The sequence below is a fragment of the Scyliorhinus canicula genome, chromosome 9 (assembly GCF_902713615.1).
Source record: "Scyliorhinus canicula chromosome 9, sScyCan1.1, whole genome shotgun sequence".
NCBI classification, from domain to species: Eukaryota; Metazoa; Chordata; class Chondrichthyes; order Carcharhiniformes; family Scyliorhinidae; genus Scyliorhinus; species Scyliorhinus canicula.
The window spans coordinates 161,786,552-161,802,585 of NC_052154.1; the positions used below are offsets into that span (position 1 = coordinate 161,786,552).

General features: G+C 46.1%; 1 protein-coding gene across 1 annotated transcript in view; it reads left to right on the plus strand.

Annotated features, from left to right (window-relative positions):
- sox6 (SRY-box transcription factor 6) overlaps positions 1-16,034 on the plus strand; it is a 757,998-nt gene that overhangs the window by 328,334 nt on the left and 413,630 nt on the right. The window contains 1 exon segment of the mRNA XM_038808084.1: positions 8,515-8,725. Coding sequence (XP_038664012.1) covers positions 8,515-8,725 — 211 coding nt within the window.

A 16,034-nucleotide genomic window follows, 5' to 3' on the forward strand; every position in this document is an offset into this window, starting at 1 on the left:
GCGCCCGCACAAATTCCATTTTGGGCACTGCCACAATTCTCCCGACATAGTGGGTTTTGCGCCATGCTGGAAGCTTTGGGTTCAACATTTCCTTCACGGATTGATGGCTATGGAGGGTGTGTGTGTTCATAAGGTAGTCAAACAGGTTGATTATCAACCTGTAAATTCTTTCTGATGTGCCTGTGGCAGGCGGTAAGATTGGAAGAATTTCCTGGCCAGCCAGCACTCTGGGGTAGCTGCAGCACAGCAGCGTCTCTATGTTAAAAGACTCCACCTGCAACCTTTTTGCCACAGGCTGTACTCTGTGGCAAGCGTCTTCCTCGCTTTGAGGGACTGCTAGAGAGAGAAATTAATGTGACAGCAATCATTTAGCTGTTATCCTCAATGTGACATTGGAGGTTAACACCACTTCATTGTGGCAACACTGAGAAGGCAGACATATGCATTGTGTTTGATTGTTGCGCCCCTCTGGAGGTTATTGGCTTAAGTTCTGTTGACTTTACAAGTTAATTGGGCAGCACGGTGGCCTAGTGGTTAGCACAACCGCCTCACGGCGCTGAGGTCCCAGGTTCGATCCCGGCTCTGGGTCACTGTCCGTGTGGAGTTTGCACATTCTCCCCGTGTCTGCGTGGGTTTCGCCCCCACAACCCAAAAATGTGCAGAGGAGGTGGATTGGCCACGCTAAATTGCCCCTTAATTGGAAAAAATAATTGGGTAATCTAAATTAAAAAAAAAAAGACTTTACAAGTTAATTTGGAAAACATGGGATTTTTCTGGTATCTTGTCAATCATCTGCAGTTCTAGCTTTCTTGGCTAAAATGTGTCATCAGTCACCACAGAGGCTGCTGGGACCACATGAGCATTCAAAGTGAATTCAGAGATGGTGGACTGCAAAAATGCCATACCTTGGATAAAATGCCTCAAAAGCTTGTCCTCTCATCTGCATTGCTAAAAGCTGAAGATGCCATGGCAGTTTTTATAAATAACAATGAATGTAATTGTCGTTTTGAGCAAACTGAGTTTTCTGTTGACTTCTAACCAGAGTTGAAGAGTACCCCAAATGTTGGTATTTGGATATATATATAATTTTGCAATTTTATGCTTAATGAAATAGATTAAATGATGATTTCAGTTGCTAATTCGTAAACATCACTTCAAAGGTTTGCTGCCTACGGCGCCGAGGACCCGGGTTCCATCCCGACCTTGGGTTACTGTCCATGTGGAGTTTGCACATTCTCCCTGTGTCTGCATGGGTTTCACCCCCACAACCCAAAGATATGCAGGGTAGATGGATTGGCCACACTAAATTGCCCCTTAATTGGAAAGAAACAATTGGGTACTGTAAATTTTGCAACACACAAGTAAATCCCCCCCCCCCCCCAAAAAAAAACCTTCTTTCCTGTTGCCATTTGCTTCATAATGCAATGCAACAATAAAAGCCTCACACGTCACAGGACTAGGACAAAACAACCCCCTGGTTTACTCAGTCCTGAGACTAAGTGATTTGGGTACACTGGCGAAAGAATCTCCTGACTGGGATATGCACAATGTGTAACATGAATCGTGCAGCAAATCAGCCAACATTCACGTTAGGCTTACTGCATTCCTGCATGTTTAAAAGGATTATCTATTTTGGTGTACAGCCAACCCCTCTCCTCCTTTCTTTAATTGGTCTTCTCAATGTTCAATCTTTTATAAGTGAACTCAAACTCTTAAAGGCCCAGCTGCAAGGGACTGGACATTTGAGGTGTCTGTGCATCCACCTAATAATGTTCAATTTCTTGCAACAAATGTTTAATTTGAAACTGGAATCTCGAAAGGAGCAATGGTATTGCTTCAGAATAACATATTTGCATCAGGTAGTTCATCCGTGACATCCATCACTTTGCATAGGACAAAGTCATGCTGGCGTTGCGTCTGTAACAAGCCTACTTTGGGTATGTAATGGCACAGTGTTCTTTGATGGTACGAGGTTGAATTGTATGTTTGAATTGCATCTGCTTCCCCTCTCAAAATGTGATACAGAAAAAGGATTTATCTGGCAAAAGAAAGCCAGATGCAGTACAAACTAACATCTTGGTTTATGGCGTTTTGGTTTAAATATAGGTTTCTGCTGGTGGAGGGTCATAAACCCCAGAGATTTTGTCAATGCATCACAGTCATCTAATTGAACAACAACTATGATAGAACTCCTGCTTCATGATGTAATTAATACTCTTTAATTAAATATTTAAAATAAAGGTAATTAAAAGATGTGTCTCTGGTTAGAAATTATCCCAAGATGTCTGTACTTGTTTGTACTTTGAGGGGCTATGTAATAGCTCTGTGGTTACAAATGATAGGACTGTTCAGTAGTAGAAGAGAAAACCACACCAATCTGGGCAGAAATAAGCTCTTTCTAATTAACTAAGTAATATTACACATGTGGGAGGATGCTGCCTTGAACTGAAGAAGCACTTGTTTGTATTGAGGGACAGTTAGCGGCTGGCAAGTGCAATTGAAGCCAGGAAAAGCACGCTGCATTTGTCTTTATGTTTATCATAGAATTTACAGTACAGAAGGAGGCCATTTGGCCCATCAAGTCTGCACCGGCTCTTTGACAGAGCACCCTACCCAAGCCCACACCTCCACCCTATCCCCATAACCCAGTAACCCCACCCAACACTAAGGGCAATTTTGGACACTAAGGGCAATTTAGCATGACCAATCCACCTAACCTGCACATCTTTGGACTGTGGGAGGAAACCGGAGCACCGGGAGGAAACCCACACAGACACGGGGAGAACGTGAAGACTCCACACAGACAGTGAACCAAGCCGGGAATCGAACCTGGGACCATGGAGCTGTGAAGCATTTGTGCTAACCACTGTGCTACCGTGCTGGTGCTTATGCAGTGCAGTAATTGGAATAGATTTGTTTAAACTTTTGAATGTGAAATCGTAGCATGTCTTTTTAAAGAGGACTTCTTGTACTGCTCAGGCTTTAAAGGATAATTCTTACATAAACGGAACAAAAGAAGGAAATGATCGGCATTTGTATAGTACCTTTCCCTCTCCCAGGGTGTTCTGACACTGGCATGAAGGAAAATGCGAGAAACTGCTAGTGGGAACATGGGAACATTTTGAAAATCATATTTTTTTAAATATAAATTTAGAATACCCAATTATTTTTTAAGGGGAAATTTAGCATGGCCAATCCACCTAACCTGCACATCTTTGGATTGTGGGGGTGAAACTTACGCAGTCATGGGGAGAATGTGCAAACTGCACACGGACAATGACCCGGGGCTGGGATTCAAACCCGGGTCCTCAGCGCCGCAGTCCCAGTGCCATCCCAGCGCCAAATGCCGCCCTACATTTCGAAATTCATAATAGGCTTGGACAGATTTAACACGGATTTATGAAAGAGAAAACAAAACACTGCAAATGTTGGAAATCTGAAATATGCAAGTCTGACATAATCAGTGGCGAGCGAAACAGTTTTAAAACTTTTTTTTTGTCTTTTTTATAAATTTAGAATCCCCAATTTTTTTTTCCCAATGAAGAAGCTGTTTAGCATGGCCAATCTACCTAGCCTGCACATCTTTTGGGTTGTGGGGGTGAGACCCACGTAGACATGGGGAGAATGTGCAAATATCACACGGACAGTGGCCCGGGGCCAGGATGGAACCCGGGTCCTCGGCGCCGTGAGGCAGCAATGCTGACTGCTGCGCCACCGTGCCGCCCCTTCTTCTCAGAATAAGAGTCACTCCGACCTGGAACGTGGCCGGAATTTGGGATTCTCTTTTCCCGCTGTCAGCACACCCCCACCTGCGGCTTCCAAGCGGCAAGGGGTGGCTTCAATGGGAAATCCCATTGATAAGCGGCGGGAAAGGGCGGGAGGATGGCGCAGTAGCCCTGCTGCCTCACAGAGCCGAGAACCCAGGTTCGATCCCAGCCCCGGGTCACTGTCCTTGGGGAGTTCGCACATTCTCTCCGTGTCTTTGTGGGTCTCACCCCCATAACCCAAAGATATGCAGGGCAGGTGGATTGGCCACACTAAACTGCCCTTAATTGGATATTATTTTTAAAAATGACAAGTGAGAGGGCAGCACGGTGGCCTAGTGGTTAGCACAGCTGCCTCACGGCGCTGAGGTCCCAGGTTCGATCCCGGCTCTGGGTCACTGTCCGTGTGGAGTTTGCACATTCTCCCCGTGTCTGCGTGGGTTTCACCCCCACAACCCAAAGATGTGCAGAGTAGGTGGATTGGCCATGCTAAATTGCCCCTTAATTGGAAAAAAATAATAATTGGGTAATCTAAATTTATTTTTAAAAAATGACAAGCGACAGGAAGAGAAAATCCTGCCACCAGTGAATGGCATGCCCCCGAGAAACACATGGCTGGGGAACTGGAGAATGCCAACCGTTATCTCTGTTTCCCTCTCCACAGAGGCTGCCAGACCTGCTGAGTTCATCCAGAAGTTTCTGGTTTTCTTTATGAAAGGGAAGTTGTGTTTGGCAAATCTGTGAGAGCTCTTTGAGTTTATAACGAGCAGGATTGATAAGTGGGAACTAGTGGAAGTAATGTATATGAATTTTCAATAAACCTTTGCTGAAGTCCCAGACAAGAGGTATTACTCAGAATTAGGGATCATTTGGATATTATGTTGGCATGGATTGAGGATTGGTTCATAAGCAGAAAACAGAACGTAAAAATGATTGGGTCATTTTCAGATTGCGGGGGTGTTACTAGTGAGGTGCTGCAAGGATCAATGCTAGGTCTCAGCTATTTACAATCTATATTCCTGGCTAAAATGAGGGGACGGCATTTATTTGCTGATGATACAAATTTAGGTGGGAAAATAAACTGAGGAGGAGGTAAGGAAGCTGGAAAAGGATTTAGACCAGTTAAGAGATCATACAAGAAACGGCACGGTGGCGCAGTGGTTAGCACTGCTGCCTCGCAGCGTTGGGGAACCCGGATTCGATTCCCGCCCCGAGTCACTGTCCGTGTGGAGTTTGCACATTTTGTTCCCGTTTCAGCGTGGGTCTAACCCTCAGAACACAAAAGTGTGCAGTGTAGGTGAATCGGCCACGCGAAATTGCCGCTTAATTGGGGAAAAAAAAGATTTGGATACTCTAAATTTATATTTTTAAAAAGTCATCGAGCAAGAACGCAGCAGTTAAGATATATTGCGTGCCAAAGTCTGAATTTATTCAGTTCAGTAGGAAAAATTGAAAAGCAGAATATTTTTTAAAATGCGGAATAACTGGGAAACATTGGTATTCAGAGGAACCCGAGTGTTCTTGTACATGAATTGCAGAAAAGTAACTTTCAGTTTTAGCAAGAAATCAGGAAATCAAATGATATGTGGGATTAAGGTATAAGAGAAAAGAATTCTGATTGAAATGATGCAGGGTGAGACCACACCTGGAGTACTGTGTACAGTTTTGGTCTCCTTACCTAAGGAATGATGCGCTTTCTTTCGAGGGAGTGATACATAGGTTTACTAGACTTATTTCTAGGAGGAGGGAATTATACTATATGGAGCGATTATGTGTATATTACTTGGAGCTGAGAAGAATAAGATGTGGCATAACTGAAACATATAAAATATATAATAATGTGCTTGGCAGGGTAGATGCTAGGAGGATGTTTTTCCTGGCTGGAGAGTCTAGAATTGTGGATCATAGTCTCAGAATAAGAGGTTGGTTATTTTGGATTGAGCTTTGGAGAAATTTCTTTGGAATCCTCTATCTTGGAGAGCTACAGATACATGTTGTCAAGTACATTCAAGACAGATTAATGAGTATTTGGATACCAGGGGATAGTGCGGGAAGATAAAGCCAAGGTAGAAATTAACCATGAACTTATTGAATGGTGGAATCGGGTTTCAAGGATTGTCTAGTTTACTCCTGTACCTATTTCTTGTGTGATCCTATGTTCAAAATGCTTTCTAACCAATAAAGTGTAATTGCAGTTGTTACGTTGGGACACAGCGCCCAATTTGCGCACAGCAAACTCTCATCAAACAGGAATGTGATAATGATCACAAGATCTGTTGGTTGGCAATCTTGGGTGAGGGAAAGAATATTGGGCAGGTGTGGTGATTGTCCCTTTAAGGCAACGCAGCAGAGTAAGTGTCACCTGGCCTGGGTGACCAATCGAGACCCAGACTGAGGAATTATCCCAGAGGAGGAGTTCTCCTCTGCTCAGAGGTGCTTTGGAATCAGCTGCAAAAATGCTGCTCTTAATAAATCCTTCTTTGTTCACTAATGAATTCCCTGAAAGTGCATCATTACACCAGGACACCAGAGAGAACTACATTGTTACTTTTTGAAAAGTGCCATGGGATCTGTTAATCTGAGAGGCCGATGGAACTTCAGTTTAATGTGCAATTTGGGAGATGGCTCCTCCAACAATGTCGCAGTCCCTGAAGTGGTAGCCTTGATTTTTTTGCTTAAGTTTCTGGTGTGGAGCCTGAACCCACAAAATACTGACTCGGAGATGAGAGTACTGCAATTTCAATGCAAATGTCTTCGTTTCCTCCCTCCTGTCTCTTACTGGCTCAGTTTATTCAACCAGCTCCTGGCGATAATGCACAATCTTATGTTAACTGGCTGCTCCACATATGTCAGCAGGCAAACACACAGTGAGAACAGATGCACTCTGCCGGCAACGTCGCCAGGTCTAGTCAGGGAGTGTGCCTGCAGGGCACAGTAAAGTTCTGCATAGTTCCCATCTCAATAGACCCCAACAAGCCAACCAACAAAATAAATTCAAAATCAAATAGTTAGGGATTCTATGCTCAGGATTAGCACGGTCTGTTTCATAATACTTCAAATTGCTCACGACCATTCTTAAACACCGAGTGGAATCTGGTGGCACTTGCTACTTCTTGTGTTACTTCTCCTAACCTCACATGAAAGATGCAACATTTGGCTTGGTTTTAGTGTCAAAGAACACCATTCCTTCAATCTTTATGTGGGTATACCAGCAGAAACCTATGTGTATGCTTTGGTTCTCACTTTGAGGGGTGGGGAAGCTGTGAGAGGAGGGCGGTGCTGGAAAAGTTGTTAAATTCAGAGGAAATATCAGGGCTATAGAAATTCACCCTTCCTGATTTATCTGAAAGGAAATATTCTTCTAACTTCTCACAACAAAATCCCATTCCTGTTGCTTGCCAATATTACTACTTCTTACATTCCCTGTCCCACTACAATATCACCCTACTTCCGTATGAAGTAATGAGAATTGCACAAATTTTGTTTCAAGTTCCATAAGAGACTTAGTGAAGCATACCCCTGAGAATGTTACTCACATTTGTGTACAATGTCATTATAAACGGCTCTTGCTGTCAGCATAGTCAGCCCTTATTACGGACCGATTATGAATGGTGCAATTTGGGGTTGAAAACCTCCACCCAAGCACGATTCATGTGATAAGGTGGCTCACTGTTTTGAGCTAACACTAGATTTGCCTGAGTTATTGATCTGTTCACCATGCTAAGTTTGCATGAAATGTGTTGGAGATTTTTAAACGTATTACATGTACAAAGAGGCGGAAGGGCAGGTTGACGGCAGCATACCAGCCCATCGATAGCTACAGAACTATGAAGCTAAGCATCTTTCAAATTCTCATGGCAACATTTCAGGAGCAAAATGTTGTGTTCAAGGATGAAAAGCGGAAGACATTATTCCAGTGATGATGATCTGCCCCTAGAAACCTTCAGTGCAATTTGTAAATGCGATAATTGATAGGTTTTATTAGATAGATTAGTGAAATCTACTGCTCATTGTCACTGTTATACCGATCATTATTTCGATCAAAATAATTGACAGCCTGTCAAATTTGATGTTTCTCTGGTGTCTAATTGTCTGTTAGGCATTTATCATTTCATTTAACAGCACTCGTTTTGTTACTAAATCAGTCAGAACAGACGCAACACTACTTTAATTTGGTATCTTTCATAAGGGCTAGACTTCAAACTGAAAACTTGCATTGATTTCCATTCTGAGCTTATGTTTGAACAAATGTTGATGTTAGTGTATCTTCACACCCATATAATGTTTTTTTTTACCCTTTGGGGAATTGCGGGGCAAGTAGTGGACAGATCTTCGAGCTGATTATCGGCCCATTGAATGCTCCTTCCATGGCCAACAAGTCCTGCCATTGGACTCGAACCTGGAGCTTCTGGTAGGGGTGCTACCACTGTGCCAGAAGGCCTCCTCTGGACTAATGTGTTTCCAAGAGCTCTTGTTGGCCTTGTCTTTGGAAAGAAGGGAGTCTTTACTGTTGGAACCCCTTTGAATACCATATATGTTATTAAAGAATAGCTCTGTGTTGATGTCCTTGGAAAAATATATTTACTGAACCATTTTGTTATCTCAGCGGAGGATAGTGGGAAGGGAAAGAAGAAAATATGGTGTCAAGGAAAATAAAACATTGCAAAATAACTTTGAAGATCCTTTGACTATCCGGATTCAATGCTGAGTGTGACTGTGTCACCATACTCTTTTTCTCTCTTTTTAATAGGATTCTGATAACAACAAAGTCTGTTCCCTATACTCCTTCCGCAATGCAACTACCTCACCACATAAGCCAGACGAAGGGGCCCGCGAACGCAGCGACATGATGACTGGCGCAGTCTTTGGAACACCTGAGCGCCGCAAAGGAAGCTTAGCTGACGTGGTGGACACACTGAAACAGAAGAAGCTCGAAGAAATGACAAAGACTGAACAAGACGGTATGCATTAGCTATCCTTCCCTCTTGAGTTCCACACATGGTAAACAAAAACCTGTTGAGTCGGTGGCTAAAACAAATTTGTAGAATTGGCAGTGAGTGGTTAAAATAGTTGGCTGATGGTCACCATGACAGCAGCGCTTTTAAGTTGATGGAGAGAGCTTAGCTAGTTGGCAAGATTTAACGCGCTAAAAGAGTCCCGTTTTGGGTGCATATAGCGGAGAGTTTCTCGGCACCTGCAGTCCCGAGAATGACCCTGCTCTCTAATATATTTTTTGTTTGCATAAATTTAGAGTACCCAATTATTTTTTGCAATTAAGGGGCAATTTAGCATGACCAATCCACGTAACCTGCACATCTTTGTGTTGTGGGGATAAAACCTACGCAGACACGGGGAGAATGTGCAAACTCCACACAGACAGTGACCCGGGGCCGGGATTGAATCCGGGCCCTAAGCGCTGTAGGCAGCAGTGCTAACCACTGCGCCAACATGCCACCCCTATGACCCTGCTATCTAATGGGACTCTGCCATTTTTTGGGGGGCCTCAGCAAGGAACGTGCTGCCAAGCCCGCACTTGCCTCATTTCTGCACTGACGAGCTCAGCTTGCAAGTGCAGAAAGAGTACTTGCAAATCAGGGCAACTTCTTTAAATGCCTACCTGATCTTTACCTCTACCCACTCTGCTCCTCCACCTTGGCCTCCAGGCCCCCCACAACCCCAACATACTCCTTAGGGGGTCCTCGAGACCTCCGCCTTTATAGGGTAGAGCACCTCCGGGCCTGAACAATGGCATGGCAAACTGGCACCTGAACACGGTGGACCTGCCAGCCTAGCAGCCAGACAGTGCCACTGTCAGCAAGGCAGTGCCACACGGGCACCCTGGCAGTGACAGGGTTGCACTGCCAGAGTGCCCAGGTGTCAGTGCCAAGGTGCAAGTCTGGCAGCTCCAAGGCACGCGGTGCCACTGGGAGAATCTGGCTATTAGTTTCCGGGCCTCGGGAGAATCCAGCGCAGACATATTTAATCAGGCTCATTTAAATATGTTAACATAGCGAGGGCGAGATCCAGATCATGATGCCTTAAGGCGCTTCGACCATCGCAAATCTCGCAAGACGACTCTTGCAAGATTTAACGGCTTTGTTGCTTCACCCGTTGGGCACGACGAGGCCATTAAATCGCGCCCATGTGTCTTTCTGCAACATTGTGTAATAAAATTGACTATCCAAAGTCAAAAAACTTCAATGCCCCTCTCCTCTTGTACCCAGTTATAAAGAATATCTGTTCCTTTATTTTAAGAGGTTGTATCAGGATAATAAGACCCATCTTATCTGAGGCTCGTGTTTATGTGGCGTGAAGAGAGATGTTACATCACATCGTTCACCTCTTAATCTGTCATTGATAAGAGGGATTCAGTCGTTACACTTATTCATACTCACAGAGAGAAACAACAAAGTCTAGCTGGGTTGGACTATGAGAGGTTTAAGCAAAACCCTCCCCCAGCACAGAGATAAATTAGTGCCTTGTTGTAAATGTACTAGTGCATGTTGGTTACAAGATAGAATACCTGAAAGAGACAGTTTAAACTGGTGAGTCATTGTTGAAGGCAGGAAAAGCTGAGATGTATATATTTACTTAATTGTTGGCATTTCAAACCTCCACATGACCGACCTCTTGTTAGATTATAATTCTAGCCTTCTTGGAAATTAAAATAAACTTTTTATTGTTCTATTGAATGCGCATGTAAAAAAAATCCTACACAATAGCTGAGAATAGCTGAGCTACACAATGGCTAAGGGAGGCACGGTGGCACAATGGTTGGCACTGTTACCTCACCCAGGTTCAGTTCTGGCTTGGGTGGCTGTCTCTGGGGAGTTTGCACTTTCTCCCCTTGTCTGCGTAGGTTGCCTCCGGGTGCTCCAGCTCCCACCCACAGCCCAAAAGGAGTGAAGGTTAGATGGATTGACCATGCTAAATTGCTCCTTAGTGTCCAAAGATGTGTAGGTTAGGTGAGGCTGCGTGTGTGTGTGTGTGTGTGTTGGGGGGGGGGGGGCGTGGAATATGGTACATACTTTTTCAATGAGTGTCCTGTGATTTAAAGAACTGTGACAATACAGTCTGGTAAAGAAGAATGAATGTTTCATTGAAGACCTCTACACATCCATTTTCTGCTCAGAAATGCAACTGGTTATTTATAAATGTTTGTACTTTGGAGCAACTGAGATGCACGCTCTATTTTAAAATATTTTATCAAGGTTTTGAATTAATTTTATGTTGGGTGAGGGCAGCACGGAGGTGCAGTGGTTAGCACTGCTGCCTCACGGCGCCGAGGTCCCAGGTTCGATCCCGGCCCTGGGTCACTATCCATGTGGAGTTTGCACATTCTCTCCGTGTATGCGTGGGTTTTGCCCCATAACCCAAAGATGTGCTGGGAAGGTGGATTGGCCATGCTAAATTGCCCCTTAATTGGAAAAATGAATTGGGTACTCTAAATTTTTTTTTTTTTTTAAGTCTTTTAAATGTTGGGGGAAGTAATCGCAGAAAGCCTAGCCATTTTGCCAAATATCTACGGTAAGTACCCCCAGATCAAGTGCAAAATAAATGTACACCTGCATAGTCCTGTCATGATATGCAGACATGCACATAATGAGATACAGATAGGCAGCTAATGAACACAGAGAACAGGGCATGACCAATCAGCAGGCAGAACAGTTGGGCGTGGTTTCCCACTATAAAAGGCACTCGGCACTCGCACTCCGTCTCTTTCCACTGGGGACATCTACAGAGTGAGTCAGGGTGTATATATCACATAACACCTCCAGCACGTGGCTAAGAGCTAGTCTGGTTCAGTCAAACAGAGAAATTGCACTTAGGTTAGCAGAGAGTCAAACTCACGGAGAACTGTTCTAACTGTGTGACAGGTTCAATAAATCAGATTGAACTAACTTCAAGGTCTGGAGTATCTTTCAGTTAAAGCTGCATCCAGTTGCAGCCCGTGTTATCTCAGTGTGCTCAACATGACATGATACCAGGAGACTGCTATCCCTAGGTAGTTCACCTCAATCTGTTCCGTGACGACCAGCAAATGTATCCCTGCACCATGGAGAAGATCCAGGCTCCTCAACAGATGCGGACCTCCGGCAATCTCAGTGTCAACTGACGAAATTTCAAGCAAAGGTTTCCGCTGTACATCGAAGCCTCAGACCTCGAGGGTGCGTCTGATACTGCGGGGGTTCAACTGCGGGGGTTCAAACCATCCAACTCTTCAACTTGTTTAACTTCATCAAAGGCCAAGACAAGACAAACTTTCAGACCATCCTGGACAAGTTTGATAGTCATTGTGAAGTGGACACCAATGAAATCTTCGAGCGCTATATATTCAAACAACGCCGACAAGGTAAAGGTGAATCTATCAACTCCTTCCTATCTATTCGCCGTCTACTAGTGCTGTCCTGCAACTTTGGTGATATTGCTGACTCCATGATCAGAGACCAAATCGTTTTTGGAGTGCACTCTAATCCTCTGAGAGAGCAGCTTTTAAAAATCAAGCATATGACCCAGTCAGTCACGATTGAAACATGTACAGTGCATAAGCACGCCAAAAATCGGTATTCCCAATACAAATCGGCTGAAAATGAGAAACTTGCCTCCCACAAGGCAGAGAGTGTGCAGGCCATCGCCCGGATGCAGCGCCTCAGCATTGATGAAAGCGGCCATTTTGCGCGCTCTTCCCGGAGCCCCACGCATGCGCGATGCGAATAGGATAACGAAGCAGCCAATCACCACACTGCACAGGTGCAAACGTCTGCCGACCGCACTGCGCATGTGCGACGACGCACAGAGCGTAACGATGTCATGTCGTGCCCGGACTGCGGCACCGCCCACTTAAAGAAACACTGCCCTGCAAGAGGCAGGCGATGTTTAAATTGCGGAAAGCCTGGACACTATGCAGCCTTGTGCAGGTCTGCACCACCAGTCAAGGGCCAGCGCTCCCAGTTCCAACGCAGTGCATTCGGAGTGTACAACAAGGTCTACAGGATTCTGATCCTGGCAGTACAACAGGTCCAGAGGACGATTGCCTGGGGTTCCCCTACCTTGTGGGCATCATTAACACACATGAACATGTCTCACCGACATCATCACGAAGCCTGTCCATCCTCACTGTGGATTCTGCGGATGAATGCTGTGCGGTGATGCAAGTAAATCAATGCTCGATCCAGTTCAAGCTGGACACAGGTGCTTCTGCCAATCTCCTTTCACAGGCAGATTTCAACCACATCATGAAGCCACCCGAGCTCCTTCCAGCAGCCTGCCAGCTCCTGGACTATAACGGCAATGCCATCACAGCACTGGGATCCTGCCATCTGCTCGTCTCCAACAGGAGCATTCATGCAAGGCTAAGGTTTGAAATCGTCAAGCCAGACAGGGTCTCCCTGCTCGGCGCACATGCATGCAAGCTGCTAAACCTTGTGCAGCGGGTCTACACAATGACCTCCCCCAACATGGATCTTCAAGCCGGCATTGACGACATCCTCGCTCAGTATCCGGATGTGTTTGACGGATGGGCACTCTGCCATATCGGTACAAGATCCTGCTACGGCCTGATGCCACGCCTGTGGTCCACGCAACACGCCGAGTCCCGGCTCCACTGAAGGAGCGCCTGAAGGCACAGCTCAAGGATCTTCAGGACCAGGGCATCATTTCCAATGTTACAGAACCGACTGACTGGGTCAGCTCGATGGTATGTGTAAAAAAGCCTTCGGGGGAGCTGCGCAACTACATTGATCCCAAGGATCTCAACCAGAATATAATGCGGGAACACTACCCCATCCCGAAGGGGAGGAACTCCAAGTGAGATGGCACATGCCCAGTTTTTCACAAAGCTAGATGCGTCACAGGGATTCTGGCAAATCCAGTTGGATGAGTCCAGCAGAAGACTCTGCACCTTCAACACACCATTTGGCAGGTACTGCTATAATCGTATGGCGTTCAGCATTGTCTCGGCCTCCGAGATCTTCCATAAAATCATGGAACAGATGATGGAGGGCATTGGAGGGGTTTGTGTGTATGTGAACTACGTTATCATATGGTCCATGACCCTCGAAGAGCACATCTTTCGTCTCCAGCAGGTATTCCGCCATGTCCATGCCAATGGCCTCAAGCTGAACAGGGCCAAGTGTTGCTTTGGCATGTCGACACTTAAGTTCTTAGGTGACCAGATATCTCAGCAGGGTGTGCGCCCGGACACGGACAAGGTCAAGGCCATCGAAGCCATGAAGACCCCTGAAGACAAGAAGGCGATTCCGGCATGGTAAACTTTTTGGGTAAGTTTATCCCAAACCTGGCCTCACACACCACGGCCCTCAGACACCTGGTGAAAAAGTCCACTGCCTTTGAGTGGCAGGCAGCTCATCAAGCAGAGTGGTTGGAGCTGAAAGCCAAGCTCACCACTGCACCTGTATTGGCATTTTTTGACCTTGACAGGGAAACAAAAATCTCGACAGATGCGAGCCAGGACGGCATCGGCGCGGTGTTGCTCCAGCACGATTACACCTCATCCTGGGCACCGGTTGCCTACGCATCACGGGCAATGACACCCACCGAGCAGCGGTAGCCTAATTTGAAAAGGAATGCCTGGGCCTTCTTACTGGAATTATCAAGTTCCACGATTATGTATACGGCCTGCCGACGTTCACCGTCGAGACGGACCACAGGCCTCTGGTCCACATTATCCACAAGGACCTGAATGACATGGTGCCCCGGCTGCAGCGCATCTTCCTCAGACTCAGAAGGTACGACTTTGAACTAATGTACACGCCTGGCAAGGAGCTCATTATTGCGGATGCCCTGTCCTGCTCCTTAACCTTGCCTAGTGAACCACCGTCATTCATCCAACAGATTGAATCATAGGTGCAGCTGTGGGCCAGCAACCTCCCGGCGTCGGGTGAAAAGATGATTTGCATTCGCGATGAGACAACCAAAGACCCTCTTCTGCAGCGTGTCATGTGCCACCTCGCCAATGGCTGGCAAAAAAGGGAAGTGCCCTCAATTCTTCAATGTGAAGGACGACCTGACGGTAGTTGATGGTATCCTCCGCCAGCTGGACCGCATTGTCATTCCACTCAGTCTCCAGAGCTTGGTGCTCCGGCAAATCCATGAAGGACATCTGGGTGTTGAGACGTGCAGGCGCAGAGCCAGGCAGGCTGTCTACTGGCCTGGGATTAGTCAGGACATCTCAAATATGGTCCTCAACTGTCTGACCTATCAACGCACCCAGTCAGCACAGATCAAGGAGTCGCTTCAGCAGCACAAAATCATGACCTCCCCGTGGTCCAAGGTGGGCATCGACCTCTTTCACACCAATGGTCGTGATTATGTGTTAATCATTCATTATTTTTCCAACTACCCAGAATATGTGAAGCTCTCGGACCTCACATCCAAGACCGTCATCAAGGCCTGTAAGGAGACGTTCTCCAGGCATGGTATTCCACTCACTGCCATGAATGACAATGGTCCTTGCTTCAGCAGCCAAGAGTGGTCAAGATTTGCCCAGTCATATCAGTTTAACCATGTCACATCCAGCCCACATTACCCGCAGTCCAACGGGAAGGGTGAAAAAGGGGTGCACATAGTGAAGCAGCTCATCTGCAAGGCCAATGATTCTGCTTCTGGCATCAAACTTGCACTCTTGCATACAGGGCAACCCCTCTGTCTACCGGCTTGTCACTGGCTCAACTCCTGTTAAACAGGGACCTGCGGACGACTCTTCCAGCCATATACTTGCCTGACCTGGATCACCTCCTGGTGCTGCAGAATGTGCAGAAACTCAGGGACCTGCAAAAGCAGGGCTATGATGCTCATGCCACCGATTTGCTTACGCCATCCCCGGCAGATGCTGTTCGAATTAAGCTACCTGATGGAGGCTGGTCAGCTCCAGCTGTTGTTCGACAGGCTGTTCCTCAATTGTATGTTGTGCATATGGCTGATGGATCTGTTGTGCAGTGAAACAGACAGGCACTGCGCACAATTGCCTGCCCGCAACCACATTCTTCGTTGTTTCCATCTGTTATTGTGCCACCTCTTGATACCTCCAGCCACCAGTCAGGTTTCAATCCCGCCTATCAAGGCGCCGTCGTCCCCACCACCATCTCTCCAGCAGTCGACCAGGATCAGACGCAAGCCCCAGAGTCTGGACTTATGAACATTTGTTTTGTTTGCTATGTTCTGTTTTCGCACATTAGACACCTGTTTTCACATGTACATATGTTCCCATCTGCCATAGTATGTAAATAAGTTAGTTTTTCGGCCTACACA